We start from the raw sequence: 11,777 nt of genomic DNA on the forward strand, positions 1-11,777 counted from the left end.
CTTTTTTTTTTAAGGGGTCATGTTATATTTTACATTTTAACCTATGTTAAAAGCATAGGTGCTATAGAAATGAGATGACCAGCTCTTCCAGAATATACAGCAACTGTCTCTACTTTTGTGGTGCCAGGGTTAGGAGATTTACGGTAAAGCCATGTTTCCAAGGAAGTCAGTACAAAAAGCCAGACTTCTACAGGCAGTTTCTGGGTCAGATCAGTTTACCATCCATCGCAGTGGCTTACGTTTTCTCCAGATGTTCATCCCGAAGAGGCTCCAAAAAGGCTATTTCTCTGCTTACCCTCTCCCTCTGGTGTTTGGTGGTGTTGCTAACGGGCAAGGTTTAAATGAACTGGTCATCTCAGAGTCATGGAAAACACGGAGCCAAAACTCAAGCAGGCCCCCTATTTTCGTTGTGAAAAGGGACCAAACTGGGTCCCTGTGTGCCAGAAGTGTGAAGCCTGTGTCTTAGCATGGAAGATCTTTGCCACCAAAGAGTGGTTCCGGAGGGTCAACGACATATCCCAGAGGAGATTTCTAGTCAGCATCTTGGGGCAGTTGAATAGCCTGTACTTGTTACAGTATTTCCAGAATATCCTAGAGACCACCCAGGGGAAGGACTTCATCTACACCAGGTCTCGGACCAAACTCAATAGGAAGGGGGGAAAAGAGGAGGAGGTTGTAAAGTCCTCCTTGAACCAGGTGTTGGATAAAACGGTGGAGCAGAAGATGAAGGAGATCCTCAACTGGTTTGGCAACAGCACCCACCGGACTAAGGCAAATTATACTTTATTGCTGCTGCAGATGTGCGACTCAAACTTACTGCTCACTGCTGCCAATGTGATCAGAGTCCTGTTCATGAAAGAGTGGAACAGTATCTCAGGTGAGAGCTGAAGGCCCAGAGACCAGACACAGGATTGGAATGGGGCACACGTGCAAGCAGGCTTGGAAGGGAGCATACGTGCAAGCAGGCTTGGAAGAGGGCACAGGTACAGACAGGTCTGTAAGGGGGGCATAGGTGCAGTCAGGCTTGGAAGAGGCCACAGGTGCAGACAGGTCTGTAAGGGGGGCATAGGTGCAGTCAGGCTTGGAAGGGAGTACAGGTGCAGACAGGTCTGTAAGGGGGGCACAGGTGCAGTCAGGCTTGGAAGAGGGCACAGGTGCAGACAGGCTTGGAAGAGGACACAGGTGCAGACAGGCTTGGAAGAGGGCACAGGTGCAGACAGGTCTGTAAGGGGGCACAGGTGCAGACAGGCCTGTAAGGGGGGCACAGGTGCAGTCAGGCTTGGAAGAAGGAACAGGTGCAGACAGGCTTGGAAGAGGGCACAGGTGCAGACAGGCCTGTAAGGAGGCACAGGCGCAGACAGGTCTGTAATAGGGCACAGGTGCAGACAGTCTTGGAAGGAGGCACAGGTGCAGACAGGTCTGGAAGAAGGCACAGGTGCAGACAGGCTTGGAAGGAGGCACAGGTGCAGACAGGTCTGTAAGGGGGCACAGGTGCAGACAGGCCTGTAAGGGGGTACAGGTGCAGGCAGGCTTGGAAGGGCAGAGGCTTCCCAGAGTGTTAGTATGGGACTGTGAACCTTATCCTGACATCCCATCATTTACCAAAGGAGGGGCTGCTGAGTAGGACTTCATTCTAGAAAACTGTCCACTGAGAAATACAGAAGGAAGGACAGACCTTTCACCCTGGGCACTGAACACAGATTCCTGCCTGCCTTGGGCCCAGACCACTGCAAACTAGTGTCACTTCTTTTTTGCTCTAGGGTTTGACTAGGTGTAGGAGGGATGTGACAGGGAAGCTGTGCTTTGTTTCTCATCTGCCATTGGCAGAAACCAAGCCAAACAACAAAACTTACAGCTTTAAAAGTTTCATCTTATCATGCTGCTTGCTTAAACATAAAACCAAATCTTAGTAAGACGCTTTAGAGGCCAAACATGGCTAAAAGTCCAAAATTGCCCAGGTTACTAGTTTATAAGCAATAGTTTGCACTTGAGTCTCCAATAGGATTTGATAAAAAAAGAAAAAACAAAAACAAACAAACAAACAAACAAACCCAGCCTGTGGTATTCTGCCAAGCCTGGCCCAGCAGCAGGTCAGAGACTTTGTCAAGGTGTCTGTTTCTGGCTATACAGATATTGCTAGACCCAGTTGGGAACCTTCTTGGTCCTGGGTACTGACAAAGTCTTGAAAGTGTTTGACTGGCTGGTTCTGGGCAGCAAAAGAAAGCAGAAGAGAGGCCAGAGACCTTCGATTAGGAGAGGTCAGAGAAGAGAGGTTTAGCCAGTGGTGGGTAAAGAGTGAGAGGGGTGGTCCCTAGGGGAATTTTGAAGTTTGAGCTCTGGGAGGTGGGTAATTCCTGGTCCCAAAGGACATATGAGTTGTGGTCAAACTTGTAGACTAATGGGTCCCTCCCTGCTTTACAGATAGGGTCTGGCTTTTCTTGGCTGGCCTAGAAACTTAAGACCTTTCTTCTTCAGTCTTCCAAGTCCTGGGATTACAGGCATGCACCACCACACATGACTTTTAAAGGAATGCCAAACCTACATGATCTAGGATGCAATTAGATCCTCACTCAAGAAACGATTGGTTTTTAGAGATATATTTATTTGTATTTTGTGGGGTTTGCCTATGGGTATGTATGTGTACCATGTGAATGTCTGATGCCAGTGGAGACCAAATGAAGGAGTCAGAACCCCTGGAACTAGAGTTACAAACTGTTGTGAGCTGCCACGTGAGTGTGAGGAACCAAGCCTTGGTCCCCTGCAAGAGCAACTAGCGCCCTTAGCAGCTGAGCCATCTGTCCAGCCCCTCACTCTGTATCTTTGGTATCAAGGACATAATGATTGAGACACATGTGAAAAATCGAGAGAATCCAAGTGCATTAAAACTAAGTTAGATTAGTGTGCGGCTCCCTAAGTCTGGGGAATATAAACCTTGGGGCTTGGTTACTCAGCATGGCAGCAGAAAGCCTGCATCTGCCCCCAGTGCCTTCCACTGCAGTGTGTTCTACTGTGCACTGTGCATTGCATGTCCATACCTCTCTTGTGATGGCTCCATCCCACGCTGTAGGAGTCGGCTGTTTACCTTGGGGTTGTATGAGCCTAGTTATAGATTGTGACCAATTTCTTCGTAGGAGAGCATTTCTCTTAAAATGTTAAAAGTTCTGGGGCTGGAAAGATGGTTCAGCGGTTAAGGGAAGGCTCTGCTTTGCAGATGTCTCTTCTGAGCTTCCAAGGGTGTCTACATCAAGCGCACATATCTCCACATTGAAATATAATTGAAAATAATAAAAAATAGAGATTTTTAAAATAGTTGTGATTTCTAATCTGTTACAGGGACAGTTATATGTTGAAGGAACTCAGCCAGAGTATCAGAAGAAATCGGCCCTTCCTGCAGCTCCTTCTATGACCACAACACTTTGCATTCTTTCGCAAAGAATGCTAGCCGAATCTGCAGCATAGACTTGCTGGCAGAGCCTCAATGGAGGCTCTCTGAGATTTTTTTACTTGGAAACTCAGAGGCCTTAAATCAAAACAGCAAGCCTCTGCTTTCTTTTGCACGTATGCTCATCTCTATAACTGCCTCTGCGTGTGTGTGTGTTGGGGGGTGGTGTTGATTCCAGGCCGTCAGTATTCATAGATGCTCATGTTCTTTTTTAATATAAAATAATCTTATATTTGTATAGAACCTATGCAACCCTTCCAGGAATGTTAAAGTGCCTCTGGTTCATTTATAAACCAACTATAGACCCAACTGCTATGGCAGCTGCTAGGCTGTACTGTTCAGAGACTAGTGACAAAACTCCCCTCCTGTCTGCTGCAGACGCAGGTTTTTAATTTTTATTATCAGTTCGCGGTTGGTTGGATCTGAGACCTTCAGGAAATTGGCTATATTCAAACAGAATGAGGAAAGATAAGACCTTTTCTCTCTACCTCATTTCTCTCTGCACACTTACTTCAAGGGCAAACTTGTCTACTCTTTGTCCTTCAGGCCTCCATGACGAATCCCCCGATGTGATGTTCTACCCTGAGAAAAGCTACAGTGCTACACACGACACCTCATATGTCTCTTGGGCAGCTAGACCCAAACCTGTGTCGTTCCCTATGTCCAGACATTTAGGTAATAAACTCAGGACTGAAAATGTGGACAGAGAAACAACAGGTGAGTCAGGCTCTATGAAGACATCTGACATAGCATGGGAGGTGGGTCACCCTACAGATTTAAAAAAGAAAAACTTTTGTTGAATCTTTTGTGACTTGATGGCTTCCTACATCGATAGTTTGACTGAAGATTTTTCCCCCCTTTGGGATGGTTATGGCATAGTAAAAGCTTTTTGTTGTTGCTTTTTTGAGTCAGTCTTAGTATGTTTCCCAGCTGACCTTGAACTCACGATGCTTCTAGACTCACAATCATAGGCACCGGCTACCATGACATTATTTTTGCTTATGATGACCTTTTCAGAACCTGACCTCATATGAAGTCAAAGAGCTTCTCTAGATGAAGTTGAAAACTCTCGATGGTGTTGGAGGCTCTAGCAAGGCCAGAGAAGCCAGGGACATCAAATGTTAGAAACCAACCTCCATTTAACATTAGGCGTTGGGCTTTTGGGATTTTCTTTTTCTCGTTTAATCCTCACACCTGATAAGAGGAGAAGGATTAAAAACTGGCCAATATTACCACTAATGTTCTTGTCCTCCATGGTGTCTCTGAGATACTCCTAGAAATTTAGATCAGAAAGGAACTTTCTAGAGCTTTCTTGATTTTTTTTCCGCTCTCTGTCCTAGGCCAGTGTGCCCTATGTCTCCTGGGCTCTGGCTTGGTACATGATGGCCCTCTAGAGTCCAGTCCAGTTATTGTTTTTGAAGCACTGGATCCAGTTTTGTGAGGAAAGTAGTGAGTGAATGAAAAAAGAAAGAAAGTAAGAAAGGAAGGAAGAAAGTAAGGAAGAAAGAAAAGGAAAGAAAGAAACAAAGCAAGAAAGTGGAAGGACACGACGGCTCCTGGGTATGGAGGAGGAGATTTACTGTCGACACGAGGGAGAGCATAGCCAGGGGTAGAGACATCTAGGAGAGCCCAGAGTGAACATGACCCTGAGATAGGCTATGTGAGGAGTGGGGAGAGAAGAGAGGAGAGAGGAAAGAAGAGACAACTAGGGGAGGCTCGGGCCAAGAGACTGGCATAGCCAAAATGGCTGAGTTATAGGGGCCAGAGGAGCTGGAGGGAGGAACACCCAGCTCAATACCTGGGCTGGAGGGTTCAGGGTAGGGGACAGGGTATGACAGCAAGGAGGACCCTGTAACAGGTAGACTGAAGGATGTTGGGAGAAGCTAGTGGCCAGTGTCTGCTTTGATAATTAATGGACACCTCAGGGAGCCCTTTGTCCCAGGTTTGAGACCTAACAGTGAGGTATGTGATTCCAGACCTGAAGACCTTCCCAAGTGGGTCTTCGAAGCCAGGCACGTGTGGTCACTCATGTGGACACTAGTCCATGTTGGCCTGGAATTTGCTATGTAGCTGACTCTGGGCTTGAACTTGTAGTTCTCACCTGAGCCTCTCAAGTGGTGGAGTTACAGGTGTGCAGCGCCACACCCAGTTAGGGACGTGCTGTGTGAAATGAAATGTCAGTTGATTCTGTCATGTGTGAACCTCATAAAGTCTGCTTACAGAAACCTGGATGGCACAGCCTGCGATATACCCAGGCTAGGTCATGCATGCCATCTGTCATGGTGTGAAACATTGTGTCATTTGCAGCAGTCCATGAAATAAGCATGAGAAATACAAAATACCTTGTAAATGAACATTTCCAATTTTAAAGGTACACAGACCAGCATACTATCTACTATCTAGTCACCCAGCAGCAGTACCATCCTCTAGCCTCAACAATGATCCATGTTTTAGCATCTTAGTATTTTTTGTGATGCTGGTGACCGAACCTAGGACCTCACACTTGCTAGTAAGTGCTTTGCCACTGAGCTAAACCTCTAACCTGGCAGTTTTAGTTCATTCTCCTTCCTGAAATTGCTTCACTTTTTTTCACTAGAGTAGTGTGTGTGTGTGTGTGTGTGTGTGTGTGTGCGCCTTCCCAGTGCTGGGATTACAGATGTGTACCACTGCACCTGGCTTTTAAGTTGGTGCTTGGGATCAATACCCAGGTCTTTGTACAGCAAACACTTTATGGACTGAGCTCTCTCCCCAGTCCTCACTAGCACGTTTTACAGGAAATTCAGGAGATGATGCCATTTCAGTCTTTGCTACTATAAATATCTTAAGCTGAAAAGCACCTTGTACGTTTGAATCAGGAGGTTCCACTTCTGGTGGGAGAGAGATAGATTAGAATATTCAGTGGCCTAGGGGTAGATGTGGAGATTTATTTGGGGGTGAGCTTTGTAGTGGATTTGTTTGGGGACTAGACTCACTACAGACTCAACCATCTACCTTTGTCTGGCTTTGCTCTAGAGGGAAAAGGGAAGAGTTCACTCCAGTGGATCTCTGAGATGAATAAAGAGATTTTTGGAAAAGCGGGCACATCCAGGCTGGGAGATGACCCGTGCAACATGTTGCTGAGCCTGGATCATGTCCAACTCCTGTCTTCTGGGTACAGCAGATATCGGGACTTTATACGTGACCTGCCTCTCCACCTCTCCAAGTACATTCTAAGTATGCTGGGTAGATGAGGGGATTTCTCAGAGACTTCCCATCTGAGCCTAGCTCAGGGCGGGAGTGTTTCTGGGTCCATCTTCTTTCTTTTTCTCCAGGATTGCTGGATAAGAACAGTCTGAACAAGTGTTACTTTGTAAGCCAGCACTGGGCTACTCTGGTCCAGCAGGTCAAGGTGGACCTGTCCATGCACTCCTTCATTCAGAATCAGATCACTCTCCTGCAGGTACTTTGGGTCTGAAAGGGCTGTGTCTGGGACCAGCTTTGTTTTCATACTAAGGTTGAAGCTTTGTGTCTCCCAGGTAGACTCCAAAGATGGCTTCCTATCCATATTTGCAGCCACTCCCCTGTGCTCTGGCCTCCCCGTGGGTCCTTATCTGTCCTTCTACTGTCTTTGTACACAGCTGGGACAAATACAGAAACCTTCTGGGTAGCCTGGTGGGATGGTTCTGTGGGTGCATGTGCCTGCTACAAAGTCCGATGACCTGAGCTCAGTCTCCCGACCTCACAGGAGGAAAGAACCAATGTCTGCAGGTTGTCCTCTGACCACACATGTGCTGTGGTATAGGTGTCTCCCCCTGCACAACACACACAAAACAAACAAAAAGACAAATGTACCAAACATTCTTTTTAAACAGAAATCTCTCAGGAACACAGGTGTTTCCTAACCCTCAGAGGGCTGGGGCTCCAGCTTAGTGCTATAGTATTTGTCTAGCGTGTGCAAGGCTCTGGGAAGTTTAGGTTGTGAAACAGTCAACTGTCATTGACTAATGAATGCATCATCATGCACAGTAGAGAGAGCACATGAGTCTGCACTTGAAAGACTATAACTTGCCAGGCAGTGGTGGCGCACGCCTATAATCCCAGCACTTGGGAGGCAGAGGCAGGCGGATTTCTGAGTTCGAGAGTTCGAGGCCAGCCTGGTCTATAGAGTGAGTTCCAAGACAGCCAGGGCTACACAGAGAAACCCTGTCTTGAAAAAAAAAAAGAAAAGAAGACTATAACTTACTGTCCTCATGCATTGTGAATTTACCAAAAACAGCTCTCTTGAATGGCCATCTCTCAAACTCCAAGATCCCAAGCCAACCCAAATGTAGAGGCAGAAAATTCTCCCTCTTCATGAAGAGTTATAGGGGCCACCACACTCACAAAGCCATGATGAACTCTTGAATCCTCTTCAAGCTATCCTCATTATTTATGAGGCCCAAAGGCACTGGATTTAGGTTAGCAGGAAGTTTACTCCAACATGAAGCATCTCTAGCACGTCTACCTTTGTTTCTTGCCTGAGACCTAACTCTGAACCATGTCGGCCAGGCGGTGACAAAGGAAGAGAAACAGGCACAGTAAGGCAGGCCACTGGCAGGAGCTGCTCCCTTCCCTTCCAGGCACTTGATATTCATTAGCCATCTTGATTTGTCCACTCATGGTCTTGATGTAACTGAGCAGACCTGGGCTTCAGGGTTCGGCTATCTCCAGATTCCATCAACAACTAGCTTTTCCCCTTTCTCCAGGAGAGTAGAAACAAAGAGGAGTCATTTCTTCTGTGTGCATGTCTGTCTGTCTGTGCATGTGTGTTTCCGAGTGTGTGTTTGTGTGTGTGTGTGTGTGTTTTAAATATATATATTTAAGGCTGGGGATATATCTCAGTAGAAGAGTGTTTGGTTCAGCCCCTGCACCACAAAATATTTTTTTCTTGAGATGACAGATATCATGTAGAATACAATGGTTTGAAGTATCATGGAAGGGTTAAATGTCTCTAACGAATGCATCAACCAAATACCATAGAGAGAGCACTTAGCTTTGCATTTAAAAATACAATCTATTGGCCGGGTGGTGGTGGTGCACGCCTTTAATCCCAGCACTTGTGAGGCAGAGGCAGGTGGATTTCTGAGTTCGAGAGTTCGAGGCTAGCCTGGTCTACAGAGTGAGTTCCTGGACAGCCAGGGCTACACAGAGAAACTCTGTCTCAAAAAACCAAAACAAAAAAAAATCTATTATCATTAGTTATTATGAACTTACCATGCAATAGATCTCTTGAACCTCCTCCTGTCTAACTCTGTGTGTCCTTTGACCATAACCTCTGCCCCTTGCTCCCTGGAAACCACCTTAGTCACTATTCAGGTAGTCACTATTCTTTCTACTTTCTATGACATCAACTTTGTTAGAGTCCATACAAGTGAGATTATGTATTTGTCTCTATGTGCCTGGCTTATTTCAATTAATATAATGTCCTCTACTTCCATGCACACTGTTGCAAATAATGTATTCCACTGCGTGTATGTCTGTGTGTGTGTGTGTGTGTGCGAGTGCATGTGTGTTTCTGTTTGTGTCGATGAGTGTGTACATCTTTAGTGGATACTCACTCACCTTAGTTTTATGTTTTAGCTATTATAGATAGTGTGCTAATATACACAAGAGTACAGATGTCCAAGTGTAGTATTTCTTTCTCTCTTAACCACATAGGGGTCCTACACGAGGGGAATAGATCCTAATTATGCCAACAAAGTCTCAATCCCAGTTCCCAAAATAGTAGATGATGGGAAGCGTTCACGGTCAAAAAATCAGAAGTGGAAACTGAGAACAAAGGTGGGTTTCAGTGTTGTCTGAGGTAAGTAGCTGAAGGGGTCATGTTCCCATTGGCCACTGAAGGCTGATACCCACAAGCAAAGATACAGGCTCTTGGGAGGCACCACTTCCAAAGTTTATCTGTGTTGCTACCCACATATAAGTCACTCCTTCTACATAATCCCTGATGCCACCATCTGCTGGGTGAATGGGATCCATTGGCCTGTCCTCTCAGTGGAGATGTCAGAGGCTGGGAGCAGTGCCAGCCACGCCTCCGATTCCCTTGAGTCCTAGGAGTCGAGGCTGCTGCTTTGGAATGGGAATGGAAAGAGGGCTAAGGCTTGTCTAGAATGCTGGGTTTCTCACCTCACTACCAGGTTCATTCTGCTGCTTGATAGAGGGGAGAATCAGTCAACTATAGCTCCCCTCGCCAGTACCTAGGCTAAACGCAAAAGAACACAGGGAAGAAGTTTGGAGCATTTATTACCTAGGCATTGTAGTGACCCCTAAGATCATTCCACCTCTGCTCCTTCTCTCTATTGAAATTCCGTTTATTCTAAAGTCTATTCAGTTGGCACCAAAAAGATACTCAGTGAGGAGCAGTTTGACTTGGGTTCCCATAGGAGTATAAATTATACTGTAAAGTATAATTTAGAGATGACTTATCTCTCGTGTGTGTGTGTGTGTGTGTGTCCAGGCAGAGAACCCAGAGGGAGGGGGTGGTAACATGGCCCGTGAAGGATGGTGAGATTAAGGTTAACTGAGAGCCTGCTGCCCTCCCAAGGGTCAGGTAGCCATGCAGCTCCAGTTAACCATGCCACTGAGAACCATGGAATCTGACCATCCAGACCATTTGAATTTTCAGGAGAAGGTAAAAATCGGTGGTAGATAAAATTTCTTGTATTCCTGGGTGTGGTAGCACATACCTGAAATCTCAGCTGAGGCAGGAGTATTGCCTAGGCTATGCAGTATTGGCTAGGCTAGCCAGCTTGAGCTGGCTCACACACACACACAAAACAAGCAAAAGCAACTTCTTGCTTTTAAAAAAATTGATAGCAGCCAGTTAAAAGATTTTTTTGTTATTTTTTCCCCCACAAATAATGTAAACTAAGAAAAGACATTTGTCAATCTTATTTACCTGCAAGCTTTCATCTCAGTTCGTTCATCTACCCATTTTGTCAGTAAAGAAAGTGAGGCCCAGAAAACTCAAGGGTTTCTATGCAGTTTAGTGACAGAGGTACAGTTTAATCACATGCACACACACACACACATGCACACACACGCACACACACGCACACAGAGCTTTTCTAAGTATGTTTCTCTTTTATGTGTGACAAGCTCCATGGGCACTGGAGACAGGGCAGGTCTTCAGAGCATCTCTCTGTGGTTAAAGATTAAGAAGAGTGAACAGAGGGATGAAGGCATCTGAAGAAGAGTACAGGACATGGAGGAGAAGGCTAGCGTTCAAAGAGGATCAACAAGGGATGCTCTTGGGCCTGTCTGATACAAACACGATGTTGTGGGCTGCTCGTGTGACAGTTTCTTTCTTTCCTACCAGTCTAGTGTGACTCTTTCCAGATTTCTGAGGGATTGGAAGAGGAATGGAAGTGTTTGGTTCAGTCATCTATACCAGAAATTTTCATGTATGACAGGCTGGAGCCATTCAGAAATTGTATGGTGAATGGCCGGAGGGAAGGAGGAAAGGGGGAAGAAGGAAGATAAGAAGCAAAGAGAATCACTCCATTGAGATTTGATAAAACTCATGTCCCCTCCTTAAGTCATCTCAGAAATGTCACCTGTAAGGTGACAAGAGCTCTGTGTGGGCAAGTGGTCTACTTTGTAAGTCATCTGCAAGGACAGTGAGAGCCATGCGTATCTGAGCACTGGACTCAAAGGCACTGAGTGTGGCACAATGTGTTCTGTGCTATCGGGTACCTGGACTGTACATACAAAAACCTGACTTTGTGCGATGGTTGGTCAAAGGCAGCTGTGATCTGGTGTATGACCATGCTCCTGTGACCTTGTCCATGTGAGCTTGTCTATGTGAACATGTTCAGGTGAGCATGTCCATGTGAGCTTGAGTGTGTGAGCATGTCCATGTGAGCTTGTGTGTGTGAGCATGTCCATGTGAGCTGGTGTGTGTGAACATGTCCATATGAGCTTGTGTGTGTGAACATGTCCATGTGAGCTTGTGTGTGTGTGTGAGCATGTCCATGTGAGCTGGCCTGTGTGAGCATGTCCATGTGAGCTTGTGTGTGTGAGCTTGTCTATGTGAACATGTCCAGGTGAGCATGTCCATGTGAGCTTGTGTGTGTGTGTGAGCATGTCCATGTGAGCTTGTGTGTGTGAGCATGTCCATGTGAGCTGGCCTGTGTGAACATGTCCATGTGAGCTGGCCTGTGTGAGCATGTCCATGTGAGCTGGCCTGTGTGAGCATGTCCATGTGAGCTTGTATGTGTGAGCATGTCCATGTGAGCTTGTGTGTGTGAGCATGTCCATGTGAGCTTGTGTGTGTGAGCATGTCCATGTGAGCTTGTGTGTGTGAGCTTGTCTATGT

General features: G+C 46.2%; 1 protein-coding gene across 2 annotated transcripts in view; it reads left to right on the forward strand.

The window, feature by feature from the left end:
• Positions 1-207: 207 nt before the first annotated feature.
• The window catches only part of Cdrt1 (CMT1A duplicated region transcript 1), a 38,643-nt gene continuing 27,073 nt past the window's right edge, over positions 208-11,777 (forward strand). For both annotated transcript variants that reach the window (XM_028781938.1, XM_028781939.1), the window contains exons 1-5: positions 208-877; positions 3,989-4,159; positions 6,455-6,655; positions 6,754-6,881; positions 9,119-9,241. In XM_028781938.1, coding sequence (XP_028637771.1) covers positions 364-877; positions 3,989-4,159; positions 6,455-6,655; positions 6,754-6,881; positions 9,119-9,241 — 1,137 coding nt within the window. In that variant the 5' untranslated portion in view covers positions 208-363. The remainder of the gene's footprint in view (positions 878-3,988; positions 4,160-6,454; positions 6,656-6,753; positions 6,882-9,118; positions 9,242-11,777) is intronic.

The sequence above is a fragment of the Grammomys surdaster genome, unplaced genomic scaffold (genome assembly GCF_004785775.1).
Source record: "Grammomys surdaster isolate TR1022 unplaced genomic scaffold, NIH_TR_1.0 581, whole genome shotgun sequence".
In the NCBI taxonomy this organism is placed as follows: domain Eukaryota; kingdom Metazoa; phylum Chordata; class Mammalia; order Rodentia; family Muridae; genus Grammomys; species Grammomys surdaster.